Here is an 11914-nt window from a genome sequence, read left to right as displayed (position 1 = left end):
CGCCCGGCCGAGCAAAGTCCGGTCGGGTCCAAAGACAGCCTCACACAGATCTTAATATATGATTGCACGAATAAAGGTCGGTTGAATATAAGGATTTCTGTGTATGCTCGGCCGGACAAAGGATCGGGTGGGCTTAAAGATACTTATCCTTAGGAGACTCTACCTATATAGCTGGTCAGATAAAGGTCAGCCAAGTTTAAAATTCCCTGAAGTCATATTGTCCCTAAAATAAAGACTCTGACATACATAATTTATCATATGGTTCCTTGAATATATCTTTGGCATACTATGAGCACTATATTAATCTTTGAACAGATCTTCGTAATATTTAGCACATGACAGAGTGAATTGATACAGGTCAAAGGTGCTTCATCTCATAGGGCGTACTATAAATACCCGGCCAAATGAAAGATCAACCGAAATATATTCAATGAAAGACATTCCAGTTAAGCGGTCGGCTTAAAAACCAACCGAGATATATTTAGCAGATAAGCAGCAGACAATATTCTGACAGTCTGTCAAAGTTGTCGGGGAATATTCCTTGGGGACTTCCTCACTAATTGATCTGTTACAACAACATACTCCAACAACATCATCAAAGGCCTAAGTTATAAGTGACAAAAGAGGTACATCTGTGGGTAGAAAAAGATTCCTCGGACTATCATTGCAGATCACCCAGACTGTACTCTTTCCATCACCTAACAAACTTTGACACAAGGGACCACTTCACAATCACGGAAGTTGTGAGAGGTGGTATATAAAGGGAGATTCTCTCCGTTGGCAAGGTACACAATTGGCATCATATAAACCTTACTATCGCGCATGCCCTCTACTATTCTCCATTCACTTGTCGGAAATTTGACTGACTTAGCATCGGAGAGCCTTGTCAGGGATTTCTTCCATGATCTTTGATCACTGACGCTTTGTTGGACTGTCGGATTATGCGCAGAATCGTGTAGGAGCTTCATCGCCGGTTAAAAAAGTCTTCTGTCGGTCAACAGACCATCCACTTGAGCTAGCACGCTATCTCCCTAGCTTTCAGGCAGGATCACCTATTGTAGTGACGGCCTTTGTATTAAGCTAAACATTCAGAATAAGCTAGGGCATTGTCTTTGACCTTGCAGCCCTACCTTGTGATGAAGAATGCTGATTTAAGTGAACCTTTTGGCTTACTGAGTTGGATAAGACAAATCCTGTAAGAGTGGATCATAATAATGGTGTTTGTTACAATTAGGCGAAGTCATATATGTAGCCTTTTTAAGTTTATTGAATTGCTTATAGACATCCTCATAGACCTAAACTATAAAATTTTGGAAAAATAAATTCATAAGTTACTTCAGTGTAATTGATACATTGCAAACAAGAATTTTATCCAGGAAATATACATTATGCTGGAACATGAAATATTCTACTACATATCTCGAGAACATATCTTCCAGGGAGCATTGATCTCATCGGTTAGCCTCATGATTCAATAGAATCAATCTTCTTTGCAGTCAACTGTTATTCCCAATGATGTCGCTATAGGTGCTCTTCACTTTTTCAAGCAAAGCTTCTCTAAATATATTGTCACGAAGAATGTGTCAATGAATCTTTTCTGGTTGAATACTATTCTACTTCTCATAAGAAATTCTACTTAATTTCTGATAGTGACTGATTTGTTAAGCTAAAATGATAATTACATTTAGTAACATATCAAGGATATAATGTGATTGACTGGCATTAAATTCTCCTGTAAACGTTACTAATTATCACAACAATAAGAATGACAATCCAGATAATTGAGACAAACTTGTATAGTCAATTTTTGACCAGAAAGGGATAATGATGAAAGCATGAGAATCAGAATGCAAAGGTTCCATCTTGCAATAAAATAAAAAAAAAAGAGTTGGTTTGGTGAAGTACAAATTTATGCTTCTCAATAATTTTTTGTTTCTAAACTGACTGACTTGCTTTGATCATCCTTATTGAAGTTTTAATCAAATTATATGGGGGCTGATTTGTAGTTGATCAAGTCTCCTAATTAGTGTGCTTATGTTTGGGTTAGTTGAAATTCATGTGAGGGCTTGATGAAGACTCCAATTGATGGTTCAAACCAAATTGAATCAGAGTAGCCCCCCAATCACCCCTCTCGTGGAATCATGCATGCCCATCCATACTCTCCCATCCTCTAGCCAACTTGACGGTCGACTATAAGTTGATCCCATGATTTACTTCCCTTCACATAATCTGGGAATGGAATGTGAGGGGTGTCTGGGGTGAGCGTAATCACCTTTTTCAACAATGCATGCCCATCCATAGCCCTACTGCACAATCTCTCCATCTTGGTGATCTCCTAAGAGTTTTCTACTATGTGCATCCACCTCTAGTGATCCCGCAGCTAGTAATGACTACAACAAGGATGTGTGGCTGCTAAGTGGTTTTGATAGTGAGTAGGATAACACCGCTGGTCAACAATCTCCATTATCGACGCATCAATGCTCTTCTCCCATTGATCATAGTAGGGACATTGTAGATATTGTTTATAGTCGAGCGTCGAGTCTCTCTGTTCGGCATAAGGGTGGCATCTAGCGAATTCATGACTTGTGAACCCCTTTATCTTTAACTATGGAAGCTAGCAAAATTCTATAATGCTGGATTTGCTCCTCCAACCAAACATTTTTCTAGCGGTTTGCATTATTCTATTCTCTTAATAGGTAGTTTTTTTCTTGCTTACTTGTCCGTTGGTAACTTAGTGGGCTGGGCTCAACTAAGCTTATTGTGTATTGGCCATAGGAAGAAACTATTCCTCTGCAGCAAGTCAAAGATCAAGTGATGATTTCTACCTATGATTAGCTATGTAGTGACCATATATTAAGGTAGATATGTATCCCTTCTCTTTGGATATCTCTTAGTGTGTTCATGGGTTTTGTTGGATATGATAGGAACCATGATAAATCCCTTTGTTTCAGGTGATGAGGATGCCTCTCTTCTGGTATAGAAAGGGCCTTTAACCTTTATTTCTTGAAATAATGACTTTATTAACATTGAAATCAAAGATCTACTTATTATCTCGATGTTCATTTTGCTCTCGTTTTTAAAAGAGGTATTTTACATAAAAGAAAGATGAAATTGATGGAAGCCCAGCTTGAAGCAAGAGTATGTCAGTAGTCAGTTTGTCTTGATTATTTAGTGTGTTTTGATGTGTAGAAATGGTGATATGTGAATTTTCAAGTTCAGAAGTTTGGTTGAAGATGCTACAATTGATTTGTTAAGATGGATTTGACTCCGTATATCTTGTTGCTTGTGACATCTTGTCCTTGAGTTAGAATTATCTTTATTTTTGTTTGTGCAGAAAAGCATGTGTTATATAGTTTGTGGATTAACTAGATTTATTATTATAATTTCTCTTATAGAATTATCAACTCTAGTAAAGCGAAGTTTCCATGTGTCGATAAGTGATAAAGAGTAAAGGCATAATAAAAAAATGTATGTTGTCAGGTTGGTGTTGGTTGCTAAATAACTCATCATTTCTTCCATATGTATAATATGATTTCCTTGTTGACCTTATTGCTTATTGTGATTCATATTATGATTTGTAATCTATGGTACCACCTTTATTTGTGTTACATTTTATTCAAAATTTCATATAAATGATTTATTTGATAACAATGAGATAATTGTGCAGACTACGTCGCTAGAATCATTTTATGCTAAGATTTGAACACTTACTCATTAAGATTTTGATTATGTTTACATGTATATTATAACATTAATAATTTTGCTAATAATCATCTCTTATGATGTACTGGATAGATGATAGGGTTCATGATTTTGACAAATAGTTGCCCATGATATTTAAGATCATTGGTCCACACATATACTTGATTGACACAAATACACTTCACTCATATTGCTCCATCAATTGGAGATGGTAGTGCACAAGGAAACTCCCTTGATTAGAGATGGGAGCATATGGATGCAACTCCCTCAACTGAACTCTGGTCCTCTTGTTTGTTTCCGTAAGTGTTTTATCACTGCACTACGCCCATGGGGGCAAACTGGGGCATTTATTGGACACCTAAGCACGTATCTATACCATCTTAAATGTATCTCTTAAAATTTTCCTTCAATTGGTGCAATCCTGACTTTATCTCTAATGTTTTCGTTTCTTATCTATTTATCCTTGTATGTCCACATATTTACCTTAACATTCTCATTTATGCAACTCTCATCTTTTGCTTATGTGCTCAATTCGTAACCCAATATTCAACCCATATAAGATCTAACCACCATTTCAAGGACTACGATGGTAGAAATAGTTAGGTGCATTCATGATAGATATGGAAGTTCGTTATTAAATTTGGTGAAAAGAAATACACGATTTCTTATTGTATCCTAGTGGTATTTTGTCTTCAGTCTTCACTTTTTCATTTGTTGGTTGGTTATGCATGATCCTCTACGAATTGGTATTACCTTTATAGATATGGTTCATTTTGTTATTATGTTTATGATCTAAACTAGTAGTTGAATCCCTTTCTTAGGGTTCACCATATATAGCCAAGATAACACAAGAGCTTAAGGTTAGGATATGCTAACAAATTGACTTTAAGTGAAACATGATAATTCGATACAAGAGCTTAAGGTTAGGATGTGTTAAAGGATTCATATTAGTACCCTCAACAGCTTGACGTACTCAAGGTGTGAATTGGTGCTTGGAGTTATTCTTGTGGACTTTTGCTTGGCATTGAATTTGTTGGTTAATGACTTTAAATATCAATTGATTGGATAAATGTTAATTCGGTCTTATATTTGATTGGTGTTTCTATGTTGTCATATGATATTGTGGGGCATTGTCATGTTTGTGTAAGGTTATGAAACCTTCTTTTGAGATGTCATCTTGATATATGCTTAGGAATTGGTTGACTTGTTGAAGAGCAGTTTGTGATGTTTGCAATCAGGTTGAGTGTACTTGGCTGAATAACTAGGAGGGGAACGGGACAAGGATAGAAAATAACACATAATTGCATAAGAGTGGCCAATGATTTGTGTACAATATTCCTATTTTCTCCCTCTCCTTCCACTCCCCTCCTTTCTTTCCACCCAAGTAAAACTTAGCCTAAAGTGTCTCATATTGAAGTAGGAGGCATAATTCTTCATGTTTCTATGGATGATTAGATAAAGGTTAAAATTGAGATTATGTATGAGCTAATTGCTGCTATAATTTATACTTCATGATTTAAGTCGTGCTTTGAGTCATTGGCTGATTACCTAAGAAGACTTGGGATTAACGGTTCAAGTTGTTTGTATGATTGATTTGGTGAATTGATTCATCATTTCATATGGCAATTCATGACCTATTTTTGTTGATCGTAAAATCTGAGAATTGACTTGTGTTTGATTTGTAACCAGTGAGATTTATATTCAGTGGTTGGTCAATAGATGAATAAGTTTGTTGAAATAATGATTGAATTGAATCAATAATTATATAAGCTTTGATGTCAAGTATTAGAGAGTGATATTCAAATCACCATGGTGTATGGTTGTGATCACCACCAAGATTGTATGGCATACCAAACAAAAGAAATGTAGAACCAAAGTTGATCCCACCAACATGGGTATTTTATCATCCCTAATGCAGAATTGCCATTGTCATTTTATCTTCCTTTTTTTTTGGCCTTGTTTCTAATGCTTATAGGTCTCTCCAAACATTTCATGATCAAATCCATCTTAGTTGAGTTCATCCCACTAAAAGACTTTCAAGCTCCAGAATGAAAATTTATTATGCGTACCTTTACCTAGCAATAAAGAAAGGAAAGTAGGATAAAATGATGTTGTTCAATATTGCTTGGTTTAGTTTATCAGAAAATCTTTCAAAAATATATAATAATTTTACTGAACGATTGTACAACAACAACAACAACCAAGCCTTTTCCCACTAGGTGGGGTCGGCTGTATAAATCCTTTTACGTCATTGAGCTTTATCTCCTGTTATATTATCATCTATATTTAAATAAATTTTATCTTGTTTTATTATTGCTAACCAAGTCTTTTTTTGTCTTCCTCTTCCTCATTTGATATGCATGTTTATCATAGTTTCACGTCGCCTAACTGGAGCATTTATTAGTCGTCTAAGTACATGTCCGTACCATCTTAAACGTGTCTCTCGGAGTTTTTTCTCAATAGATGCAACTCCGACTTTCTCTCTAATGCTCTCATTTCTTATTTTGTCCATCCTCGTATGTCCATACATCCACCTTAACATCCTCATCTCTGCAACTCTCATCTTCTGCTCATGTGCTCGAGTCATAGTCCAACATTCAGCTCCATATAACATAGTAGGTCTAACTGCAGTTTTATAGAACTTACCTTTAAGTTTAAGAGGTACTTTATGGTCACATAAAATACTCAACGCTCCCCTCCATTTCACCTATCCTGCTTGTATTCTATATAAGACATCTCTCTCAATCCCTCCATTGTTTTGCAAAAATGATCCTAAATATTTAAATCTCTCGGTTCCGGGCAACTCGTTCTCTCCTATCTTAACAATTGTTTCATTACTTCTAATATTGTTAAGCTTAAATTCCATATATTCTGTCTTTAATCTACTAAGCTTAAAACATTTCCCTTCCAGTGTTCCCTCCAAGATTCTAGTTTAGCATTTACTCCTTCACATATTTCATCTACCAAAATAATATCATCTGTAAACAACATGCACCATGATACTGTGTCTTGAATGTACGCAATGAGTTCGTCTATAATTAGTGTAAAAAGATAGGACTTAGAGTTGATCCTTGACGTAACCCTATCTTTATTGGAAATGCTTCAGTTACTCCACCTGAAGTCTTTACTCTGGTCGTTACATCCTCATATATATCCTTAATTAGTTCAATATATATTACGCTAACACCTCTCTTTTCTAAAATTCTTCATATAATTTTTCTTGGAACTCTATCATAAGCTTTTTCTAAGTTAATGAATACCATGTGTAGATCTTATTTTTGCTCCCGGTATTTTTCAATTAATTGTCTAAAAAGATGTATAGCTTCTATTGTCGACCTTCCAAGCATAAACCCAAATTGATTTTTTGTCACTGTGGTCTCCTTCCTTAATCTTTTTTCTATTACTATTTTCCAAAGTTTCATAGTATGACTCATTAGTTTAATACCCCTATAGTTTGCACAATTTTGTGTGTCTCCCTTATTCTTATATAAGGGAACTAGAGTACTTATCCTCCATTGATCAGACATTTTTTTCGTTTTCAAAATCATGTTAAATAATTTTGTAAGTCATTCAATACCTTGTTTCCCTAAGCACTTCCATACCTCTATCGAAATATCATCTGGTCCAACGGCTTTTCCATTGTGCATCTCCTTTAAAGTTTGTTTTACTTCTGAAGTTTAAATTCTACGATAAAAATTAAAATTTCTATACTTATTTGACCTACTTAAATTACCTAAGTTAAGTTGGTCACCTAAACCTTCATTAAAAAGTTGATGAAAATACATCTTCCACTGCTCTTTTATTTCTCCATCGTTTACTAATACCCTATTACATTCATCTTTAATACATTTTATTTAGCTAAGATCTCTTGTTTTCCTTTCTCTCACTTTAGCTATTCTATAAATGTCTCTTTCCCCTTCTTTTGTATCTAATTTTTGATATAATTGTTCAAAAGTTTCATTTTTTGCTTGACTCGCTACTTTCTTAGCTTCTTTCTTGGCTATTTTATATTTTTTTAAGTTTGTCTCATTCTTACAAATATATAATTCCTTATAAGCTATTCGTTTTTCCTTCACTTTCTCTTGTACTTTCTCATTCCACCACCAAGATTCTTTACTTAGTGGTGCATGTCCCTTTGACTCACCGAGTACACTCTTAGCTACTATTTTTAACTTTGATACCATCTTATCTCATGTTGTATTAGAGTCATCGTATATTTCACCTAATGCTTGTACTTATACCTTCTCCTTAAATATATTTTGCTTCCCATCCTTTAACTTCCACCACTTAATTCTAGGAATCGTATATATTTTCTTTCTATTGATACTATGTTTGAGGCATATATCTAACACTACTAATCTATGTTGGGTAGTTAAACTTTCTCGCAATCTTTACAAATATTTCTATCCTTCTTCCTAACCATAAAAAAGTCAATTTGCGATTTATTATTCCCACTTTTGAATGTGACTAAGCGTTCTTCTCTTTTCTTAAAAAATGTATTAGCTAATATAAGGTCATATGTTATCGCAAAATCTAATATGGTTTTCCCTTTCTCATTCCTCGTTCCAAACCCATAACTCCCATGTACTTTCTCATATTCCTCATTTTTCACTCCGACATGCACATTTAGATCACCTCCTATTACAATTATTTCATTTGGTGGAATATTTTGTAATATTTCATCTAAGTCCTCCCAAAACCTTGATTTGGTAGATTCATCTAATCCTACTTGTGGTGCATATACGCTAATTATGTTCATAGTTTCTTTCACCACTATTATCTTAAGGCTTATAATTCTATCCCCTTTTCTAACTACTCTTACAACTTCATCCTTTAACAAACTATCTACAATAATACTCACTCCATTTCTTACTTTACTCTTTTCATCCAGTGTACCATAACTTAAAATCCGAGTTCTCTATCATCTTTGCCTTCTCGCCTGTCCATTTTGTCTCTTGTACACACAACATACTAATTCTTCTCCTAATCATCATATCTACTACCTCTATTGATTTACCAGCGAGAGTTCCTATGTTCCATGTTCTAAATCTTAGATTATTAGTTTTCTTATCATATTTGTTCTTATCCAACCTATGGTGTGAGAACTCTTGCATATTTAACACTACACCCAAGTTCTCATGGAGATGTAGCGGTCCTTGATGAGACGTTACAGTCGGACTCTGTAACGCGAACTCTTGCATATTTAGCACTACACCCGAGTTCTGAAGATGTAGCGGTCCTTGCTGAGACGTTATAGTCGGACCCTGCAACGTGTTTCTTCCAGGGAACAACCTAGCATTAGCACAATAGTTTAATGGATCCATTCATTAAATATTTGTCATAGTTTTGACGCTGGCTGGCAACCTAACGCAACCCTCCTCCTCCTCCCTTACTGAACGATTATGAAAGAATTAAATTTGTGAAGGAATTAAGTTCTAACCATTAGGCTTAAGGTTTTCTTCCGTGCAAATAAAGGTAAATAGCAATGTTCTTCAAGCAAAGCGAATTAAGCACAAATTTTTGAGACTTTGAATGTTACCTGTCAGGCTTGAAGATCAGGTTGCTGTATATGAACCACTGCATGGGTAAATTGACAAATAAAAGATAATAAGTATGAGAAAGAAACTTTTTTTTTAATAAACATCATTGATAAACATATTGGAATTAAAGTCTATACATCAAAATATGACAAATTAAGCACAAGTGCCAACTCCAGTAACCATGAGCAAGAAATACTTAAGCCATGAGTAGTTCTATTGTGCCATCAAGCACACATTTTTTGTAGTGTGAAATTTGATCAAGTATGAGAAATTTGTTAGTCAGAGTACATGAATATATAGGATCATTTTAGGATAAGTGCAGAAATTAGATGAATTTTTCCTTGCCAAACTATAGTAATTAAAATGCAGAGGGTAAGGTCCACAATTTTAGATTCTATCCATTCATTTTTTATTTTTGGACATACTACTCGATAATATCCCTCCCTAAAATATGGGTTAATGTCTCTTCCATAGAACTTGAGTAATAAGTAACAAAACTTCACTTTTACTTCTGGTATGGTGCAATGCCCTGGACCAAAACAAACACCTAATTTTTACAGAGCTAAGTCAAGGACCATACCCCTGTGTAACCAATTCCGACAAGTTCAAGAACACCAGGAACTATAGGCAGCCTATCAATTGCCTGCATAGATTTAGTCATTTAGACACATGAAAGTCCATATGAGAAATAAGGGGCGGGAAACACCATGAAACAACCATATGTGCAACCCACAAATTATTTAACTGCTTCCAATCATTGCTCACCGAGATAATGCCGGTGGCACTCCATAGAGCGATAATTCCAGCAAATACAAGAGAAGCCACAGCATACTTATCTTCAAGTTTGTTCCACTGTCCTTTAAAAGTGTCGGTGAATTCTTATACAAATTCTAGTTCGCACAATAATCCCCTCGATTTCAAACAATCACAAGATAAAGACATAATTTATACCTCTTCCTTTATGGTCGTCACAATTTCAGGAAGCTCACTTGAGGCTTCAGCAGGTGTTCCTTCGTTGGCCATTGCAATGACACTCCTTGATGCTGGCCGGCCTAAATTCCGACCAATGAAGCTACAGTTTAGTTAACTCCAAGCAAATTTCCATCTTAAAAAACTAATATTTTGGAAACTTATAAACAAGAAAGCACATAAATGTTCTAACTAGCAAATTTTATATCATGATTTACAGGGCTTTGCTCTAATAGGCAAATCATCAAACAGATGAAGGTACATAACGTAACGCAGCAGCGGTAAGTCGAGAATGAGCTGATCCGGGAGCAGCGCAGGCTTACTATAACAGGAAGCGTTCTTCCGCGGCACAATCGGAAACAACGGTAGGCAGACGGAGCGCGGCCCGAGCTGGCCGCGGGAGTCGGTGGCATGGGGGTCGAACAGAGCCCGGGAGAACAGACCGCAGGGGGTGCTGGTGGCGGCCATGGATCGGCGCAAGGACTAGGATTGATTTCCCTAGATTCGATTGGATTTTTCTACTTTTGGCTCGGTTTAAAGAATAGAGAGGAGAGATCTGGAGCGAAGGTCTGGTTCGGAATTGGATATTGGAGATATAGATGAGCTCAACAGTCGCCACCCATTGGCAGTGGCGAATCGGAAGAACATCTTTAGGCGGCTTCCTATTGGACGGGGGGACTTGAACTGGGCCTGGCCACGTCACGTAGTTTATCCTTTAAAATATATTTAGCTCCTTAATATTCATAATATATTTATTTATAAATATTAAATTTAATTAATTAATTAATTATCTTAAAATCTCATTTAGCTCGTTAACTTATCTATATGGGAATAATAAGGGTAAAATCTTCTAGCTTTAACAATAATTTTGTGTGCACAAGCTCCATGTTCGTACTATTGTATATATAGCTTGCTTGAATTGAATAATATTTCTAATAAAAAAAAAGACCGATAAAATAAATGAACAACCTTCAATGTTAAATTATTATAGTAAATATAATAAATAATTACATGATGAATTGACTAGAAGGTATGAATGGACAATGTTCTTTTCTTATTAAGTTATTATAAATAATACAACACAATTTCAATATTAAATATCAAGCGCGCATACGGTATCAATCAAAGTGATAAATAATGCAATGTTGACAAATTACAACGATCGACATCAATGCTAAAATAAAGCATGTAATACGATCTGGACCTTGTTGTTACTCCACATCTTATAATGCATGTGGTATGTTCTGGAGACACCACGCTTTACCCGGACCAGTATTCACCGCTGATTTACCTCCTCCTAGGATCCCTGTGGGACCAGGCCTAGGGGGCCGCTGGGCGGCGGAACCCACCTTTTTTGCACAATGTGGTATGTCACCCTCAAATTCACTCAATCATTTCTTCAAATGAGACAATGGAGTAGAGTAGACATGCAATAAGAGTCATACTATGTTAGGCCTCCTCATAATCAAGGGTTATAAAGCAATCAGTGAAGCACTCTCAATTAAAAACAGTCATTGCTAGATGATTTCATCAACCAACAAGTAATTTGGTCGACAATTATTTGCAATGCGACCGTGAGTAGAGTTGTTAAAGGGATCAATTTATAGTAGGACAGGTCAACCCATGATAGATCAGTCATTTGATGGGACAGACCGATCCGTCATCTTAGTGGATTAAAAAATTTTCAACCTAACTCAATCCAA

General features: G+C 35.7%; 1 protein-coding gene across 2 annotated transcripts; it reads right to left on the bottom strand.

Annotated features, from left to right (window-relative positions):
- Positions 1-1308: 1308 nt before the first annotated feature.
- Positions 1309-10854, bottom strand: LOC121998295 (protein CURVATURE THYLAKOID 1B, chloroplastic-like). Of its 2 annotated transcripts, none has more exons than XM_042553149.1 (6): positions 10478-10854; positions 10194-10294; positions 10008-10094; positions 9823-9885; positions 9242-9279; positions 1309-1557 (listed from the first exon to the last, which is right to left on the bottom strand). In XM_042553149.1, the coding sequence occupies exons 1-6, from the start codon at positions 10677-10679 to the stop codon at positions 1497-1499; spliced, it is 552 nt and encodes a 183-aa protein (XP_042409083.1). In that variant the 5' UTR covers positions 10680-10854; the 3' UTR covers positions 1309-1496. The 2 variants fall into 2 exon arrangements, with proteins under 2 accessions (XP_042409083.1, XP_042409084.1); XM_042553150.1 differs by having other exon boundaries at positions 10535-10847.
- Between the last annotated feature and the right edge of the window lie 1060 nt (positions 10855-11914).

This window comes from Zingiber officinale, chromosome 6A, assembly GCF_018446385.1.
Source record: "Zingiber officinale cultivar Zhangliang chromosome 6A, Zo_v1.1, whole genome shotgun sequence".
Taxonomy (NCBI): domain Eukaryota; kingdom Viridiplantae; phylum Streptophyta; class Magnoliopsida; order Zingiberales; family Zingiberaceae; genus Zingiber; species Zingiber officinale.
Note: the sequence above shows the minus strand (reverse complement) of the source record. Positions and strands in the feature narration are given on the sequence as shown.